The sequence below is a fragment of the Colobus angolensis genome, unplaced genomic scaffold (genome assembly GCF_000951035.1).
Source record: "Colobus angolensis palliatus isolate OR3802 unplaced genomic scaffold, Cang.pa_1.0 Scaffold98, whole genome shotgun sequence".
Classification (NCBI taxonomy): domain Eukaryota; kingdom Metazoa; phylum Chordata; class Mammalia; order Primates; family Cercopithecidae; genus Colobus; species Colobus angolensis.
The window spans coordinates 4,370,439-4,391,075 of NW_012123820.1; the positions used below are offsets into that span (position 1 = coordinate 4,370,439).

Sequence of the window (20,637 nt, forward strand, 5' to 3'; positions counted from 1 at the left end):
GACAATATGATAGACAAGAAAATCCCATTTTCTGAGGAGAAATTCAAGCTGGCTGCAGACATTTGCTTAAGTAATGATGAGCCAAATGTTAATCATCAAGACAATGGGGAAAATGTCTCCAGGCCATGTCAGAGACCTCTACAGCAGCCCCTCCCTCCCATCACAGGCCTGGAGGTTTAGGAAGAAAAATGGTTTCATGGGCTGGGCCCAGGGTCCCTCTGCTGTAAGCAGTCTAGGACCTACTATCCTGTGTCCCAGCCGCTCCAGCCATGACTAAAAGTGGCCAAGGTACAGCTGAGACTGTTGCTTCAGAGGGTGGAAGCCCCAAGCTTTGGCAGCTTCCACGTGTTGTTGCGCCTGCGGGTGCACAGAAATCAAGAATTCAGGTTTAGGAACCTCCACCTAGATTTCAGAAGATGTATGGAAAGGCCTGGATGCCCAGGCAAATGTTTGTTGCTGGGTTGGGTTCCTCATGGAGAATCTCTGTTAGGACAGTGCAGAAGGGAAATGTGGGGTTGGATCTCCCCCACAGAGTCCATACTGGGATGCCACCTAGTGGGGCTGTGAGAAGAGGGCCACTGTCCTCCAGACCCCAGAACTGTAGATCCACCGACAGCTTGCACTGTTCGCTTGGAAAAACTGCAGACATTCAATCAATGCCAGCCCGTGAAAGCCACGAGGGAGGCTGTACCCTGTAAAGCCACAGGGGCGGAGCTTCCCAAGACCATGGGAACACATCTCTTGTGTCAGCGTGACCTGAATGTGAGACACATAGTCAAAGGAGATCATTTTGGAGCTTTAAAAAGATTTGCCTGCCCTACTGGATTTTGGACTTGAATTGGGCCTGTAGCCCCTTTGTTTTGGCCAGTATCTCATTTGGAATGACTGTATTTATCCATTAACTGTACCTCCATTGTATCTAGGAAGTAACTAACTTAACTTGCTTTTGATTTTACAGGCTCATAGGCAGAAGGGATTTGCCTTGTCTCAAATGAGACTTTGGACTGTGGACTTTTGAGTTAATGCTGAAATGAGTTAAGGATTTGGGGGACTGTTGGGAAGGCATAATTGGTTTTGAAATGGGAAGACATGAGATTGGGAGGGGCCAGACATTGAATGATACGGTTTGGCTGTGTCCCCACCCAAATCTCATCTTGAATTTCCTACATGTTGTGGGAGGGACCTGGTGGGAGGTAATTGAATCATGGGGGCAGGTCTTTCCTGTGCTGTTCTCATGATAGTGAATAAGTCTCACAAGATCTGATGGTTTTAAAAAGGGGAGATTCCTTGCACAAGCTCTCTATCCTTGCTGCCATCCATGTAAGTATGTGACTTTACTCCTTGCCTTCCTCTCTGATTGTGAGGCTTCTCCAGCCCAATGGAACTGTGAGTTCTCCATTAAACCTCTTCCTTTTGTAAATTGTCCAGTCTCAGTTATATCTTTATCAGCAGCATGAAAATGGACTAATAGACATATATAAAAATTTTACATGTATAAAAGTGAAGCTGCTCTGATAGAAGCTGTAAGCCTTGTGCTTTGAAATTCTCTTTTGTAGTACTTTCCCCCACCTCTTCCTTGAGTTACATTAGTAGAATTGAACATGGAGATCAATTTGAAAACCACTTTTCTAGTCTAGATTCTTCCTTTTCTAGATGAGGAAGGTGAAACCTATTGGGTTTATAATTGTCCTTTTCTTTGGTTTTAATCTGTAAAGTTATCTGGATTTGGAACAGAGAAGAAAAAAATACATCTAAACTAACACTGATTCTAGGACCTTTGAGCAGAGTGCAAGTCTGAACATCTTCCCTGTTTTTGTTCATGTTATCACTACTGTTGTTGTGGGTACTATGCCAAATTTAGTGCAGTAGTTTCTCATATATTAGTTTCCTAGGGCTTCTGTAACACATTATCATAAACTAGTGACTTAAATATATTCTCACACAGTTCTGGAGTGCAGAAGTCCGTAATTTGTGCTATGCATACTATTTCAAAATCAAACTGTGTTCCTTCCAGAGGCTCTAAGGGAGATTTTGTTCTGTGCTTCTTTCAGTTTTGGTGGCTACAGACATTCTTTGGCTTGTGGCTGCATAACTCCAGTCTTTTCCTGGCCTTCTCATCTCTCTGACTTCACCCTGTGTATTTTCTGTAAGGACACATGTCATTGGATTTGGGATCTACCTGGATAATCCACTGTCATCTCATCCTGAGATCTTTAACTTAATTGCATCTTCAGAGACTCCTTTTTCCAAATAAAATAACAGGTTCATTTCACCTAATTACTCTTTCTGCATCTGTGCTCTCTTTTTTTCCAGTACAGTAGAACTGTTAGACCAGTTTTCCTATTTACTCTTGCTAATTTTTTGACTTCCTGCATTTTCAACCACCAATATTCTGTTTCTCCTCCTGATTACACTTTAAGCTCCCCAAGGTAAGGAGCATGCTTCATCTCCTTTGTCCTTCCTCAGCATAAATGTCTGGCCCATTCAGGTAGGTTGTTAAATAAATGTTAGTTTAAAAAAAAATGGATGAGCAAACATACTTAATTAAGAACTTGCCTTTCTGACCTTATCTCCTGTCATTTTGTTACTGATACTTGGATTTTTCTGAGTTTCATAAACTTTCCTTGTATTTTTCTGTTTCTGTGAGTCTCTTTGCTTTTGTTTTTCCTTTAGTGCCTTTACCCTGCCTGGAAAATCCCACCTCACCTAACATCCAGCATAAATACTACTGATCTCCTACAGCTTACCCAGACAAAATTAGAGTCACTAGTTTAGTTGTAGCTGAAAGAAAATATTACTTTCTAGATGTAGCTTTTCTTACTCTACACACTTCTCTCATTCCTTTTCCTAAGTATCTTTTTAAGTTTGTACTCTTATCTAGGAGGCAAGGATAATATGCCCCTATTTGCCTTGGAATATCTAGGTTTACAACTATTGTGGTAAAATTATTAATAATGTTTCTCTAAACAATATTTTGGCTTGGTTAACAAATTACGTGGTCGCTGTAGCCATAATGTTGATTGCCTTGTATGTCTTATTTTCTAGATTATCAGTTCTTGGAAGTTGTAGCTGTACCATCTTCTGTGTTGTAGAACATAGTATTAATACTTTATATTCCGTCAGTGAAACTCAATAAATATTTGAACACTTAATATGTGCTATGCATCCTGTATTTTGCCTATATTAGCACTCTCTTTTCTTAACGTTCAGTTGTCTTGGAGTGTCTAAGTGTCTCAAACAAAAATTTGCAGTCACACCAGCCTTGCAAAATCTAACTGTGGATCACTCTGGCTCTATACATTCTCTGTGCTTACCTCTTAGCTGCTAGTGTTGCTGGGGTTGGGGGAGCAGGGCAGAAATCATATAGCCTTGTAGATTAGTGCCACTACCGAATCAGGCTTTAGTTTTAACTGGAGCTCAAACAATTCTAGTGCTTCTTCCGTTAGTGCTTAGTACCTATTTCCATGTTTGAGTACTTCCTTTTAAATTTTACTGAGACCTTGTTAATTAGGTGATAATAGTCCTATTTTATAGGTAATAAAACAGCTCAAGGACCCAGAGTCACACTGTTCTTGAATCTGGGTTAGTCCAACTCCAAAGTTCTTGCTTTTTTAATTCCATTCTGTTACTCATCTACAGTTTTAAGTCTCATTCTTAAATCTTAGAAGTACGTGTATTACTGAACGGTAAGCCATATGTAATTGTTTAGAGGTGCTTCCTTTAAAACAGCAAGTTTGAGATTTTCGGATTATTAATGAATGTTGACATGTTGTATACAAATTATTACCTGTACCATTATAGAAGGCTATCGTTTATGAGAATTGGTAGATTTTTGTCTCTAAAGTGCTAGTTCCTTACATTGTCAACTTCTAAGAAGATATTTACAAGTTCACAAAATTTGAAATGCTCTAAAATTTGAAAATTTCCACAGCTGACACCTTTGTTCTCTGATGGTTCAGTGCACACAGACTTGCTTTCATGCACAAAATTTTAAAAAATACTGTGTAAAATTACTTTCAAGCTGTATGTGTAAGGTGTATATGAAACATAAATGAATTTTTTGTTTGTTTGTTTTTTCTGAGACGGAGTCTTGCTCAGTCGCCCACGCTGGAGTGCAGTGGCGCGATCTCGGCTCACTGCAGGCTCTGCCTCCCAGGTTCACACCATTCTCCTGCCTCGGCCTCCCGAGTAGCTGGGACTACAGGCGCCTGCCACCATGCCCAGCTAATTTTTTTTGTATTTTTAGTAGAGATGGAGTTTCACCATGTTAGCCAGGATGGTCTCCATCTTCTGACCTTGTTATCCACCCGCCTCGGCCTTCTAAAGTGTTGGGATTACAGGCGTGAGCCACCGCACCGGGCCATAAATGAATTTTGTGTTTAGGCTTTGGTCCTATTCCCAAGATATCTCATCATGTATATGCAAATATTTCAAAATTTAAAAAAAAAAAAAACCCAAAATTTGAAACACATCTTGTCCTAAGCATTTCAGATAAGGGATACTCATCCTGTAGTATAATTTTTGTGATACTTTTGGGAATACATTTTATTAGGATTAAAACTCACTTAAAAATTTAAATAGTAATTTAAACTAACTTTTTTTAAAAAACTAATTTTAAAATTATTTTGAAAATAATTCATTAGTATTTTAAAATTGCAACAGTTTCACAGGTTGAAGTGGGAATGGAAAGAGTAGAATCTGAATAATTGCTATGAAAACTCTGCCTCTGCATTTTACTTGCCATAGTGCTTGGTTTAAGAACTGCAATACCTCTCTACCTTTGTAATTTGAAGATCATTGAGATTTTGAATGTCGTGACTAGTAGTTCTTCTAGATTTTCTTTCTATAAAACATTCAGTTTTACTCATATTGTGCCTAACATGAGGGAGTTGGGAAGATAACTGTTGAAAGCCAAGAGGCTGCTGCTTATCTATGTTTTGCCACTAACCAGGCATGTAAGAACAGCCGATCAGTATCGCTGTAAAATGAGGTTATATCAGATACCTTCTAAGGTCTCTTCCTGTTACAAAGTTTTGTGCTTCTCTTCTGAAAATATGAAGAAATTGTGCTTTCACCCATACAGTAAATTCAACTAAAGAAAACCCTTACTTAACGTGGTTAAATCAAGATACTGTCCTTATTTGAAATTAAAACAGGGCAATTGTTTGAGAATAGATGATGAAAACCCCATTTTAGAAAGAACATTTTATAAAAGCCTGAAATTGCTACTGAAAGATTATTAAAAATACCGTGATACAGTAGGATTAACTTTATAGTTAGTATTAATGTGTACGAAATATTTTTGTAGAAATTTGCCATTTTCTGTATCTGTTATTCACTATATTGGTTATGTGTAAGTATAGAAATGTAAACTTTTAAAAATTATTTGAAGCTGAATTTTTTAGCTTCATAGAAACCTGTAAACCTTTATTTAGAAAGGAAGTTGACTTTTATTGAATTTCTATTCTAGAATTGTGTTATCTAGAACTTTCTGCAGTGATGCAAATGTAATGTAGCTATACTGTTCAGTATGATTGTCACTAGCTAATTGTGGAAATTGAGTACTTGAAATATGGCTTATAACTGAAAACCTAATTTAAATTTAAATAGCCACATGTGGCTAGTGACTGAGACAGTACTGTTTTAGAAAATGCTAAGCAATGTGCCAGAGAGTAATTACAAGACTTTAGTTCTAGTTCTTTGTGCCATTTCAGATTACTATCCTTTCCCATTTTGTATTCAGCCTTGCTTTTCAGCCTTATTTGTACTTACATATTTTGGCCTCATACTGAATCTTTGCTTGGCACGGAATGGTCTTCTCAGCCTATGAAAATATGAGCCTTCAAGGGATAGCTTAAATGTCACATCTAGCAAAGTCTTCCTTGATCCTCTGGACTATGGCAAATTATACTGTCCCTTATTATTTATGTGACCCAGGGTAAGTCTTGACCTTTTTGATTCTTGATCTGTCATATGGAAAAAAAATTACCTGCGCCTAACAGGGTGGTTTTTTAGGGGCAAGGGTTTGGATGTGGAGATCAGTAGAAATGGTGTATATAAAAGCTTTTTGACAGTTTTCAAGAATGTACAATCTTAAGGTGATGAGCCATTTTATAAACATTAAGACTGAGTCCCAGAGAAATTAACTTTCCCACTATCCACCCATCATCTCTCATTTTCCACCTCATCCCACTTAGTACCTCATTTGCAATAATTCTTTAGCTATATTGGTTTCTATAATCCTTTCATCCTACTTCCTCCTCCCCAACTTCTTGACCAACTTAAAGTTCATAATCTATCATTAAAATTACTTATTTGTCTACACCATCAACTCCCTTGCCTGTTTCTCTTTTAAATTGTGCATGCCTGGTAAAATGTCCAACCCGGGTTAAATCTTGCTCTGTGCCTTCTTCACGCCTCCACTCAGGCAGCTGAAAGCTGGTCAATGCTGCTATAATTCAAGATCAGTAACTTTAAGCATGACTTGTCTTTTTATTCTCTTTATAGTGTGTTTTGCAGAGCAGCCTAGCTTATCAAGAGTTTCTTTTATGGATCATACCTTTGGTGTTGCATCTAAAACATTATTGTCATATCTAAGGTCATCTAGTTTTTTTTGCTCTGTTGTCTTCTAGGGTTTTTATAGTTTTGCATTTTATACTTAGGTTTATTTTCTATTTCAAGTTAATTTTTGTAAAATCTATGTCTAGAATTATTTATTTGTTTGTGGATGTCTGGTTGTTCCAGCATCATTTGTTGAAAAGATCTTTTCTTTATTACATTGCCTTTGCTCTTTTGTTAGAAATCAAAGTTAACATATAAAGGCTGTATGAGTCTGTTTTGGGACTCTATTCTGTTCCGCTGACCTCTCTATTCTTTAGCCAGTACCACATGGTCTTGCTCACAGTAACTTTATGGTAAGTCTCGAAGTCAGATAATGTAAGTCCTCTGACTTTGTTCTTCTTCAACGTTGTGTTGACTATGCCGGGTCTTTTGTCTCTCCATATACATTTTAGGATCAGTTTGTTGCTAGCTGAGATTTTGATTGGAATGTTGAATCTGTAGATCAAGTTGGGAAGAACTAGTATCTTGACAATATTGAGTCTTCCTATTCAAGAACATGAAATAGCGCTCCATTTATTTAGTTATTTTGTTTTCTCAGAATTGTAGTTTTCTGCAGGTAGATCTTATACATATTTTGTTAGATTTATACCTAAGCATTTTATTGTTTTGGGTGCTATGTAAATGGTACTGTGTTTTTAACTTCAAATTCCACTTGATCATTACTGGTACATAAGAAAGTGATTGACTTTTTTTTTTTTTATTTTAACTTTGCATTCTGTAACCTTGCTATAATTGATTATTAGCTCCAGGAGCTTTTTCATCACCCACAAACAATGACAGTTTTATTTCTTCCTTTCTAATCAGTATACGTTTATTACTTGCCTTTTCTTGTCTTATTACTTTAGTAAGGACTTCTAGTATGCTGTTGAAAAAGGAGTAGTGAGAGGAAAATCCTTGCCTATTTCTAATCTTAACTGGAAAGATTCTAGTTTCTTGACATTAAGTATGATATTGGCTGTGGGTGTTTTGTTCTGTAGATGTTCTTTATCAAGCTGGGGAAGTTGCCGCTATTGCTAGTTGGATGTCCCTTTGTATTGCTGACTAATATTTCATTGTATGGGTTTACCACAGTTTTGGGAGTTCTTTATGTGTTTTGAATCTTAACAGATATAAATCCTTTACTAGATGCATGTTTTGCAAGGATTTTCTCCTAATTAGTGGTTTAAGTGTCGAAGAGCAGAATTTTTTTTATTTTGATGAAGCTCACTCATTGTGCTTTTAGTGACATATGTAAGAAATAGGTGCCTAACCTAAGGTCACAGATATTTGCATTTCTAGATAAATTTTAGGACAACTTGTCAGTTTCTAATAAAGATGGGAATTTCATTGTGTTAAATCTGTAGATCAATTTAGAATTAATGTGTTAATAATGTTGTATCTTCTGATCCATGAATACAGTATGTCTCTCCATTTCTTTAGATAATCTTTAATTTCTCTCAGCAAATTTTACAATTTTAACTGTACAATTTTTTCACACCTTTGGTCAGATTTATCTGTATTTCACCTTTTTTTCTTTTTCTTTTTCTTTTTTTTTTTTTTTTGAGACAGGGTCTTGCTCTGTCACCCAGGCTGGAGTGCAATTGCACGATCTTGGCTCGTTGCAACCTCTGCCTCCCAGGCTCAAGCGATCCTCCCACCTCAGCCTCCTGAATAGCTGGTACCCCAGCCACCATGCCTGGCTAACTTAGTATTTTTTGTAGAGACGGGGTTTGGCTATATTGCCCAGGCTGGTCTCAAATTCCTGAGCTCAAGCAATTTACCTGCCTCAGCCTCCCAAAGTGGTGAGCCACTGCACCCAGCCCTTATTTTCTACTTTTGATGCTATTCTAGCTAGCAATGTTTTACAATTTTTATTTTCTAATTTTCTGCTGCTAATGCATAGAAATACAATCAATATGTGTATATTGGTCTTAGGTCCTGCATAAGGGCTACTACTGTCCTTGCTGAACACCCTTGTCATAGTAGCTTTATTGTAGATTCCATCATATTTTCTCTAAAGACAATTGTGTTTTCTGTGAATAAAGACATTTCATTTGTTCCTTTTTGATTTGAAATTTATTTATTTTTCTTGCTTGATTGTACTGGCTAGAACCTTCAGTACGATTTTGGATATAACTCCAAGACTGCCTAGCTCTATTTAGTTTCTCTGTCCTTGTGCTTCACTTTGTCTACTGCCTCTGAGGGATTAGAACTTCCCTGCCTGTTGACTATTAACTTGAAATGGTTGTTTCAGGCAAAAGGATAAATCTTGTTACTCCTTCATGTCTGAAAGGAGCAATCTCTATTCTATTTCACATCAAGCTTTTATTCTCACCACTCCACCAAAACCGTTGCTAAATTCAGTGGTTACTTATTAGTGCTTTTTTTTTTTTTTAAACTTCTTAGCAGCATTTGGAATAATTGAGCACTCTCTAGGTACTTTCTTCGCTTAATGTATAGGATACCCTCTTGGTTCCCCTCCTGCTTCCCTGGACAGCTTTATTGATGCTACGCAAGTTAAATGTTAGGATGCACTATGGATCCTTGACATTTACACCTTTGTTCTCTGTATTTTTACTGCCTTGCTAATTGTCTGTTTCCTCATTAAAATGCAAACTCTCTAATGGCTTAGCACCTAGGGCAGTGCCTGGCACAAAGTGTTCACCCAACACATACCAATGAATGAATGAAGAAATGGTTGGTTTTCTCAAACAGTTTTTGGCACGTGACCCAGGTTTCTCCTTAGAACATAGAAACCTTTAATTCCAGAATTATTTCTAGTTATGACATGAGATGAAGTTAGAGATTCTTTCATACTCTGATAATATTTGTTTGCAGTTTATAGTGTTAAGTACGTTATTTAATTCACTTGGTTTTATTCTTACATGGTTATTTCTGTTTGAGTATTGTTTGGAGATTTTATTGGAAAACCTTTTTGTTTTATTTACGGAGTTGACATGACTTACCTATCAGTTTAAAACAAATCAGGTTAATTACTGAATGTACTGGTGATAAATTTTATTCTTCCAAAATGTATTTTGTTGAAGTATGTTGAAATTTTTGAGGACAACTATATGCTATCACATTGCTAGTTTGTTAATGTATATTTTATTAGTTGCCTCTAAATTATTCTAAATTTTGAGGATTCTGAAAGGATTCATATCTTAGAGATTTTCAAAGGTGTGTAGTTGGACACAGACTAAAATAAATGTTTCATTTATAGCATATTTGCATATACCCATTGTGTAGATCTTAACATTTGAAAGATCCTGGGAATTGAAATGTCCAATATGCATGCTATTACTGTAGATTGAGAAGTGAAATGTGGTAAAAGATAGCATCAGAGTTTTAAAAAGTGTAGTATCAAAAGTTTGTGACGGTTTCTGTTACTTCTTGGTTCATTTCTGAGAGTCAGGGAAGAAAGAAAGGGAATGGTTGCCATTTTATTCATACTTCCATTTCAAACACTTTTAGTGTGATCTGTAATGTGGATCTCACTTCATTTTTTTTTATAACCCATTTTTTAATAACCCATAGCAGTTATATACGTCATTACATTTTCTTTTCTGTCGCAAACATCTTGAATGTGTGTATTTACAAATGTTTTGTATCTCCCTGGCACTCTGTAAATACTGACTGAATGACTGTTCAAAGACACATGAAGACTCCAAAGAGTTGTGTTTTCATGGTTGTAGTGTTTTTGTGGAGCTACAGATAGGAGAATAAATGCTGTCTGTCTCTTTCTCTGAAATAAGGAGTTCAATTTAATTAATTAGCTCATGATGCAAAACTAAACTTTTAAATCAGGAAGACAGAGTAGAAACAGAGTATCCTATTTTATTATGGTTTTCCTTCATGTCTGGAGTGTACAGTAGCTAGGACCACCTTATGACAAAGTTGGAGTCTTGCTAGATATGTAAGATTCAATTCTTTGCTATTCCTTTGCCTCTTTATATTCTAGACTTACATAAGCAGTAGTGATTAACTTACTTTAAATAATTTAGCTCTTTAATAATAAACATTTACGTTTCTCCAGGACCTTTCTGCTCTCCAGTTAAACTCAGTTTAATGTGGGAAAGTAGAGGGAGGAAGTAGTAGTAGGCTTAAAGATTGGTAGTCTCTGAGTAGTGAGGCTTTCTAATTTGGACTTTGGTTTAAGAACCACAACAGAAAATCTGTTTCTCCACAGTTTTAAGATTCCATGGGGGAAAATCTTATTCAGAAGTGGTTTTTAACATTTGGATTTCATCCAGGAATGGAAATGTATTAGATTCTTTTATTTGCAACAACAGAACTCTGGCTAATTAAAACATAACTAAGACATACTCCCTGTCTTAGTCAACTTGGGGTGTGTATTATAGTCCATTCGTGTTGCTATAAAGGAATACCTGATACTGGTAATTTTAAAGGAAACAGGCTTATTTTGGCTCACCATTCTTCAGGCTGCATAGGAAACATGGTGCTGGCATCTGTTTCTGGTGAGGCCTCAGGAAGCTTAGAATCATGGGTGAAGGTGAAGGGGAGCCAACATGTTATGTAAAGCAAAAGAAAGTGGGAAAGTGCCAGCCTCTTTTAAACAGCCAGATCTCCTCTCCTTGAACGCAGAGAGTGGAAACTCACTCATTACCACAGGGACAGCACCAAGCTATTAATGAGGGCTTCACTCCTGTGACCCAAATACCTCTCATTAGGTCCATCTCCAATATGGGAGGTCACATTTCAACATGAAATTTGGAGGGGACAGAACATCCAAACCATTGCAGGCTGCTGTAACAAAATACCGTAAAATGGGCAGCTTAAACAGCATTTATTTCTCACAGTTGGGGAGGTTGGGAAGTCCAAGATCCATGTGCCAGCAGATCCAGTTCTTGATGAGAAGCCTGGATTTTAGACAATCACTTTCTCACTGTTTCCTCATGTGGCCTAGAAAAAGTGAGGGAGTGAGCTCTCCTTTCTTTGTTTTAAGGACACCAATCCCATCATGGGGAGCCCCACCTGTATGACTTTATTTAAACCTGATTATCAGACAGAGGCCTACCAAATAACTACCATTGAGGTCAGAGCTTCAGAATGAATTTTAGGGAGGACACAAACATTCACTCCATAAAACTTCTCTTACTCCATTTTTTAATTCTTGTTATTTTACCTCCATCTGAAGGGGATAAAATAAAAACTAGAAATTCTTTCTTTAGTCCTCAGTAATGTTAAGTTTACCTTTCTAGGGTAATTAGGGTAATTATTTGACAAAATACACAGAAAGTTTTATCTGCATACATATGTACAGGCAGTAATGTTTTACTTTTAGGTCTTCAGTCCATCTAGGGTTTTTTTTTTCTTTCAGTGTTTAGTATAAAAGAGCGGTCTGTATTTTTCCAAGTATTTTGCTGATGCTCTTTCAGCATTTCTTGACTAATATATTATTTCCCCACTCAAAATACTAGCTTTATCATATACCATGTCCTATTATATATAGGTCTGTTTGTGTACTTTCAATTATTTTATGTTACTAATGCCAAATTTTTATTAATTTTACTTTAACATTTTCCCTCTTCAGTAGTCTGTTAGTGTTTTGAAATATTTTTGGCACTTATTTCTACTCTGTTTTGTAAAAATTTTTATCAGGGTTTTCACTATAATTGTATTGCATTTGTGTATTAATATGGGGAGAATTGACATGTAAATAAGTTTTCCTACCTAGGAATATGGCATAGCTGCTATTTTTTCAAGTCAGGTTTATAAGTTTTTTACAATTTTATTCATGAATGTTTTAAATATTAATGTTTACAAATTAAACCCTTTTCTGCAATAAATGTGTAAAGATGTCACCCTTTATAACATACTGATTATATAGTTCATATACATTTTGCATATGTTTATAAGCAACCACATTATTGGTTCTAGTAGCCTTTCATTTCATTTCATCATCTTGGATTTTTCAGGTAATAGATTTTTCAAATAATAATTCTTTCTGTTCCTTCCTAATATTTATTGTTTCCTTTTTCTTTTTACACTGGATTGAATTTCCAGTCTCAGTTGAACAATGGTAATGATAGTGCACCATCTTGTCTTGATCTTTTTTTAATAGCCATGCCTCTTTCTCTTTAGTGCTGATAATGGCTGCTGATTTGAAAATAATCTACTTCAGAGTCCTTTTCTTAGTTAGATTTTCTTTTTAAAATCAGATAGTAAATGTTTTATTAAATACCTTTGTAATATCAAATAAGAGAGTCGTGTGAGCTTTTAATGTGATGAGTAGTCTAAAAATGTCCTTTTGTTCTTAGAATAGTCCTACTCGGCTGTGTAGTTTTCTTAAATACAGAGCTATTATTTCATAATAAATGACATTTTTTATTAATATTCATGAGACTACTTTTTTATTTGTTTGTAAAATACCAAGCTTGTGATAGATTGCTAAACTACATTAGAATACTTTCACATTTCATGTGTCTTGGATTAATTTTAAAAGCTTAGTAATTATCTGTACTCTAGCATTATAGAACATGATAGTAAATTTTCAGGGCCTGATACTTTTTTGAAGCAATGGTTAAAAAACTGAAACTTTTAAATTTGTAGCTGTTAAGTGTAGTTAGCGTCAATGGCAGTCCCTTTTTGTAATATCCTCAGTCATCTCTTAGGTGATAAAATTTGCCTTCTAATTTACTTTTTTGTTTTTGTTTTTTCCTCTAAAAAAGAGTCATGGAAATAATATTGCATGAAGTTTTTTTTAAAAACATTTGGATGTGTTTGAACATGTTTAAATGCATTTTTCTTATCTAGTGGTACCCTTCTGCATTTTAGTATTCATTTAAAAATATTAATTAGATGTAACTTTTAAAGGTATTGTTTATACAATTTCCATTTTTGAGTGCTTAATGGTTTATTTCTTGGTTTGTGTATTTGTTCTTTTATTTTGTTAGGGCGCATATGTGAGTGGTAGATCTCCAAGGACTTGTTACACATATTCTAATATACTTATCAATGAGCAGCATCTTGCTTGACTATAGTAGTTATGAATGTTAGTTTTATTTCCCTCAAAACATTTTAAGTTTTGCTCTATTGCTTTTGGGAAGGAAATATATATTATATGGAAGAAGTTTGATTTCATTTTTAACTTTTGCTTGTGAAATTTTTTTTCTTAACCCTGAAATGGAGAAAACAAAATTATTTTACATTTATATAAACATTTCTTCATTAATATTTTCTGGCAATTGATCTGTCTTTAATGACTTTTCAGTAGAGATACTTGATATAGGCATCCTCCAAAAAAGATACTTTAGTCTTTTATTTGGTTTGGGAGATCCTACATGCGTAAGTTATCTATTGCCGTGTAAAAAATTTACCCCAAAACATAGTGGCTTTAAAACAATATCCATGTATTATCTGTCAGTTTCTGTGTGCCAGGAATCCAGGCATGACGTAACTGAATCTTCTACCTCAGTCTCTCTCTCAAGGCTGCAAAGTGTCAACCAGAGCTGGGAACTCATGTGAAGGTTTAACTGGGGAAGGATCATGCTTCCAAGTCAACTCGGTCCTAATCTAGTGCTTTTTTTCACTGCAACACATATTGCTATTGTTAATTTATTTGATAGCGTATTGTTCATTTATTTGATAACGTATTGTTAATTTATTTGATAGTCACATTTGGATCTCATATCAAGCCCAGAAAACACGTGGTTCATTTCTTTTTGTTAGTTGTAAGTTTTGTGTGTGGTGCATGTGCGTGCATGTGTGTGTGTGTGCATGTGTGTGTGTCTGTGTGTGTGTGTGTGTGCAGCTAGAGATAATTACAGAGGGGGTCAGGAAGGGAGGAGAGTGTTGACAGCTTTTTTCTATTTTAAGAATTGTAATAGTTTTTTTTCCCTCCATAGGTGCCTTAGCTGGACCAATTATTGTGGAGCCACATGTCACAGCAGTATGGGGAAAGAATGTTTCATTAAAGTGTTTAATTGAAGTAAATGAAACCATAACGCAGATTTCATGGGAGAAGATACATGGCAAAAGTTCACAGACTGTTGCAGTTCACCATCCCCAATATGGATTCTCTGTTCAAGGAGAATATCAAGGAAGAGTCTTGTTTAAAAATTACTCACTTAATGATGCAACAATTACTCTGCATAACATAGGATTCTCTGATTCTGGAAAATACATCTGCAAAGCTGTTACATTCCCGCTTGGAAATGCCCAGTCCTCTACAACCGTAACTGTGTTGGGTAGGTATGCTTGAATTATGTATTTTGGTGATACTGGTGAAGATTATAATAAAAATATTTTTAAGAAATTAAAATGGTTGAAATTTGATTTAACTTTAGGTTTAAAGTAAAATAATTCAAATATGATTTTTCAAGATCCTTAAAATTTATGATTCTTGGTTTCCTTTAAATAAAATCTTGTCTGTATATACCTACTTATCTGTGTAATGCTGCATAGTTTTAGCTAGTGTCTATGAAAGATAGTGATGAGTTTTAATTATAATCTTAAGTTCTGAGTTTCTGTAACATCTTTATTTTCATTATCTCCCCTCAAATTTTCAGCCTTTAATTAAATAACCATCTTAAGTTTTTTCATTTTTAAAAAATTGAGTTTTGCATCTAGGAGCCATTGACACCTCATGTTTTAATTTTTCATATCAAATTTTATTCCTGCTATTTTAGATTTGCATAAGTATCTGAATATTGTGCTTTCACTCATAATAGTGATATTCCACTGTTTCCTATGATACCTGTTAAAGTTTATGGTAAAATGTTGAAAAAGCTCATTAACCTTAAGCTGCTTGCAGTGAAATGTAAACCAATTTGGAAATGCTGATAAGTACTTTTGAAACGATAGAAATGAAAATTGAGGAGCAATAGCAACTGGTGGCTGCTCACATGAAGATCTACTGCTTAGATTCTTAGTCAGACTGCTACTAGTAGTGTAGGTAGTTGACAGCTTCCAGCTGTTAGGTCCTTTAAGATTACTTCAGTTTTCAGGGCTATTCTTTTTGTGAGTGACCTCAGGCCAGTGACTGAGTGAGGCAATGGTAGCCAAGGGTAAGCGCTTTTTGGGGCTAGTGGCTGAACAGGATATTAGTGTGAAGATTTTTACCCAAAGTGGGACTCCTTTAATGGAATATGCCCATTGGCCTGAATGGAGACTTTGTCAGGGTACTGGTAACTCCATTTACTCAATTGAATCTTCCTTCTCTCTTTTCTCCCAGTTATCACTCCCTGATAAACCTTTTATACTTCTCACATCACAGTGTCTGCTTCCTGGAGAACCAAACAAGTTAATAGCTCCAATGTTTAAGGACATAATATTAGTGTCTCTGAAGTATAGGACAGCAATTTTGTCCAAATTTATTACATATTTTTTCATGTTGAGAGATATTTTAATATAAAATTAGATATTTGAGGCTTAATATATTTAAGACACTGCCCTAAGAGCTGTGGGGACATATAACTTACATTTAAGAGATTTATATTTTTGAGAAATTTTCTGATTGGAAGGCAAGGCATGAATATCTGAAAACTCACGTGCAGGACATCAGTAAAAAAGGTAACATAAAGTATGTTTATGATCACAAGTATGGCTCACTCCTGTAATCCCAGCACTTTGGGAGGCAGAGGCAGGTGGATCACTTGAGGTCAGGAGTCGTACCAGCCTGGCCTACATGGCAAAACCCCATCTCTACTAAAAATGCAAAAATTAGCCAGGCATGGTAGTGCATGCCTGTAATCCCAGCTAGTTGGGTGGCTGGGTCTTGAGAATCACCTGTACCCGGGAGGCAGAAGTTGCAGTGAGCCGAGATTACACCACTGCACTCCAGCCTGGGCAACAGAATGAGACTCTCTCAAAAAGAAAAAAGAAAAAAAAGGACCTTGCATGTGAAAAGAGCAAGCTCACAGGGATAAAATCACTTTTCATTTTGCTTTAAATTGTAGTAGTTCCCTCTAAATTAATACAGTACTTACTGGCTTAAAATCCAGGCTGTTTGTTACAAGATTAGTCATTATTTTGCCCATACCTACTTCTCTTGCTTCATTTGTTGTACTCCTTGCTGCTGTTTTTTCAAAAACCCAAGTCTTATCATCATCATAAACTATTTGCAGTTCTTTTGACCTATGTTTTTATGGGTGTTTCTCTTTCTGCCTGGATTGCCTTTTTTTCTGGCTTTTCTTTCTTCCATGTAACTATTATTCATCAAATCACATCCTTTTAGTAGCCATTCTTGACCCCTTTCTCCAAATCTGATGCTTTTTTGGCTGTCATTGTTATGTTGAACATACCTTTATTGTAGCAGTTACCACACTATTATAAATGTTTTCTGCACTATAAACAAACAAGTGTTGGAGAGTAACTGTGCATTTAAAAATCTAATTTTATGTCCCTAAAACCAATAAGAGTTTCCAGTATATAGCAGTCATACAGTGTTATTTGAGTAGGATATAGGAATGGATTAGTGAACTTGGTAATCAAGAAGTATTTCGTAGGAGAGGTAGTTGAGTCAGTCAGTGGTGAGTAGGTTTTGGGTAGGCAAAAATGAAAGAATATGAAAATGGTATTCTAGGATTGTGATAGTATGTAAACCAAGGCAGGGAAAACAAAACGATATGCAGTTCACCCTTGAACATCATGGGTTAGAGCTGTGTGGGTCCCTTTATACATGGATGTTTTTTCAACTAACTGCAAGTAGAAAATAGAGTATTTGTGGGATGTGAAACCTGCATATATGAAGGGCCGACTTTCTGTACACGGGTTCTGTAGGGCTAACTGCAGGACTTAAGTATGCACGGATTTGTTTTACTCAGGGATGCTGGAACCGACCCTCCTCCCACTGCAGAATACTAAGGGACCACTATACATTAAGGGAAAATTTTCTTAACCCCAGTGTTGTTGAAATTTGGGGCCAGAATTCTTTGTTTTAGTGAGCTGTACTATTCGTTGTAGACAGCATCTGTGGCCTCTAAACACTATGCCACTAAATGCCAATAGCATTCCTTGTTGTTAAGCTCATAATGTCTCCAGACACTGCCAAGTGTCTTCAAGAGGGGAGCAGGAGTTAGTGGGAAATCACCCCCTGTTGAGAGCCCTGTGTTAGTGGAACACTGAATAAGTAATTTATTGGTTGTTCAAAGGATTTACATAAAGTACAAGAATTAAATTTTGGAATTATAGAGTAGGACCACATTAAAGTAACTTGAATGCTAGAACAGGGAATTTGAGCTCTATGTTACTGGAAATTCATACTTTGTGTTCAATAGTTGTACTGCCTCTCACCTGTCTTCTATTCTCAGACCCTTGCTATTTAAAATGTAGTTCACGGACCAGCAGCATTGGCATCACTTGAGAACTTGTTAAAAATATAGAATTTCAGATCCCTCTTATGCTTATTGAATGATAGTCTGCATTTTAGCAAGATTCCCCAGTGACTTGTATATACAGTGAAGTTTGAGAAACACTGCTTTGATCACATCACATAGAGGAATGCCTAACTCACAACTGACCTGATTTAGAGAGCAATGTGATGACAGTTGTGATTAGGAAGATGGGTCTGGTGTTTTTGATCATTTGAAATGAAGAGGTCCTTAAATCATAATATCTCAGCTGTGAGGCCATGAAGACTTACAGTTAATTTTGTAATTTCTGCCACATGAATGAAGACAAGAACTGTTACAGAAGAATAATTAGCAGAATTTTGTATCTGATTGGATATAAGAAGTAAGGAAAGTTTGAACAGTATAATAGGTTTTGAAAGTTTGTGATTAAATTATGTTACCGCTAGTTGAATGGGCGCATATGAATGAAAAACAGGTGTTGGTGATTGGGAGGATAAAATGATTTTGGTGTTAAGTTTGAGTTTGAGGAGCTAATAGGTGAAAATAACCAAGTGTAGGTAGTTAGAAGCTGAGGCGTCAAGCCTTGTATTAAAATTGGGGAAAGTTCAGAATCATCTGGGTAGTAGTCTATCAGATAAAAGTTTTTAAGTGAGATACAAAAGTAATTGCAGGCCCAGGACTGATTATTTATTTAAAGGAAGAGGTTAGAAAAAATAAAGAGTTCTCAGAGAGAGTTATGAGAAGAACTCAGGCAGAGTAATATCATATGAAGAAAAGACAGGAAAGTTTTTAAGGAAATATTGCTCTAGCAACCATTTCCACAGTAAGAAATAAGCCCTACAGAAAATGTTTTGACTATTTTTTAGTTTCTCCTAAGGACAGCACGTAGCTAGTATCATTCTAAATGCATAACTTAGGAATTACTTCATTACTTACAACAAATACTTTAACACATTAGGATTTAATTCTTTTCAACTGATTGGGAAGAGCTGTGCTCAAATATCAAATTCGACAAAGTTAAAGAGACTAGACATAAAAGTGTTGAGTTTTAGATAAGGGGTCTTTGATGACATTAGAGTTTCAATGGAGTGGTAGTAGCAGAACCAAATTTAAGGGATGTAGTATTTGCACCACGTATAATCACAAATGACTGTTTTCCCAAATCTATGTAGAACTTTTACTCACCAGTCAGAAAAAAATAGACAGCTGGCTATAATAGGCATTTTGCAGAAGAAAAGATTCCAAATGACTCATAAACATATGAAAAGATCTTCAACCTCATTCATAATCTGAGATATTAAACATAAAATCTCAGTGGCATACCATTACATACCTATCAGATTGCAAACATTAAGAAGTCTGTGACAATATCAGCTGGGTGACAATATCAACTGGTGAGTATATGGACCAGGAAGAGTGCTAAGACTGGGAGGAAATTGGTACTTTGGAAAGGTTTTTGAAATTATCTGATAAAGTTGAAAATAAGTAGTAGCAATTCTGAAGATATACTTGTGCACAAATATACTAAGATACATGAATGGAAATGTTTCTTGTAAAATTGTTCAGATGAAACAGGAACTCCATTGTCCATTAATACACTATAAAGCAATTAAAACTAATAATATATACAATTGTATATAAATCCAAATGGTCTAAAAATAAAAAAGTAAAAAAATGAATTCCAGAAACAATAAGCTAAAGCTAAATGTTCCAATATGAATGAATCTCCAGAACACAAAGTTGAGTCAAAGAAAAAGTACAAAAATATATGTGGTCCAATTCCATTCTTAAAAAGTTCAGAAACAGGCTAAACCGTGTTGTTTAGATTTGCATGAGTTGGTTGTAGAACTAGAATGAAAAATAAACAGTTGATCTCCAAAGTCAATATAATAGTTTCACATTGAGGCAGGCAGGTTTTTAAATTGTAGTAGAGGAATATGAGGGACTTGTGAGGTTCCAGTAATAATGTTTGTTAAGATGTGTGGTGGTTATATGGATGTTTAAAATTGTTCATTGCGTGTGTTGCATGTACTTTTTCATTTGTTATTTTACAGTAATGCATCTTATGAAAGGAACTACATAAGGAAAATAATCATATCTATGAGAGTAAAATGTGAAGTAAAAATAGGTTTCAAAGTAAAATGTGAAACAAAATTTGGTTCTTTCAGTACCATCAAGAACAGATGGTACTGAAAGAACCAACTTGAAATCCTGGAAATGGGAAAAAAAAAAAATCATTGAAATAAAAACTCAATGCACACAGTAAACTGAAGACTGGACACAAAATTTATGAAGTCAGTACTGAGGAATTGACACAGAAGCACATAACAATTGCTGGAAAATGTGAAAAGATAAGAGATATTGGGGGTCGAGTAGATTGAGAGGTTCTAACATTGTTACTTTACCCTGCTGAGGAACTTTCTTATATTGGAAGAAGATAGGTGGTATGTCCATTCCAATAAACTTAACTATTAGTGATGGTACATGTTAGGATGACCTTGCAGTATATGTTGTAAATAAAAGTAATTGAACACATTCAGCAACCTTAATTGGTTCTTTTGGATACATGAGGAGTTAAAGGTTGAAAGTTCAAAAGACAGTGTTTTTTATTTTTTTTATTTATTTTATTTTATTTTATTTTATTTTATTTTTTTATTATACTTTAAGTTCTAGGGTACATGTGCATAATGTGCAGGTTTGTTACATATGTATACTTGTGCCA

At 35.6% G+C, this 20,637-nt stretch overlaps 1 protein-coding gene across 1 annotated transcript in view; it reads left to right on the forward strand.

Moving 5' to 3' along the window:
- PVRL3 (poliovirus receptor-related 3) overlaps positions 1-20,637 on the forward strand; it is a 119,516-nt gene that overhangs the window by 19,936 nt on the left and 78,943 nt on the right. The window contains exon 2 of the mRNA XM_011932758.1: positions 14,469-14,810. Coding sequence (XP_011788148.1) covers positions 14,469-14,810 — 342 coding nt within the window. The remainder of the gene's footprint in view (positions 1-14,468; positions 14,811-20,637) is intronic.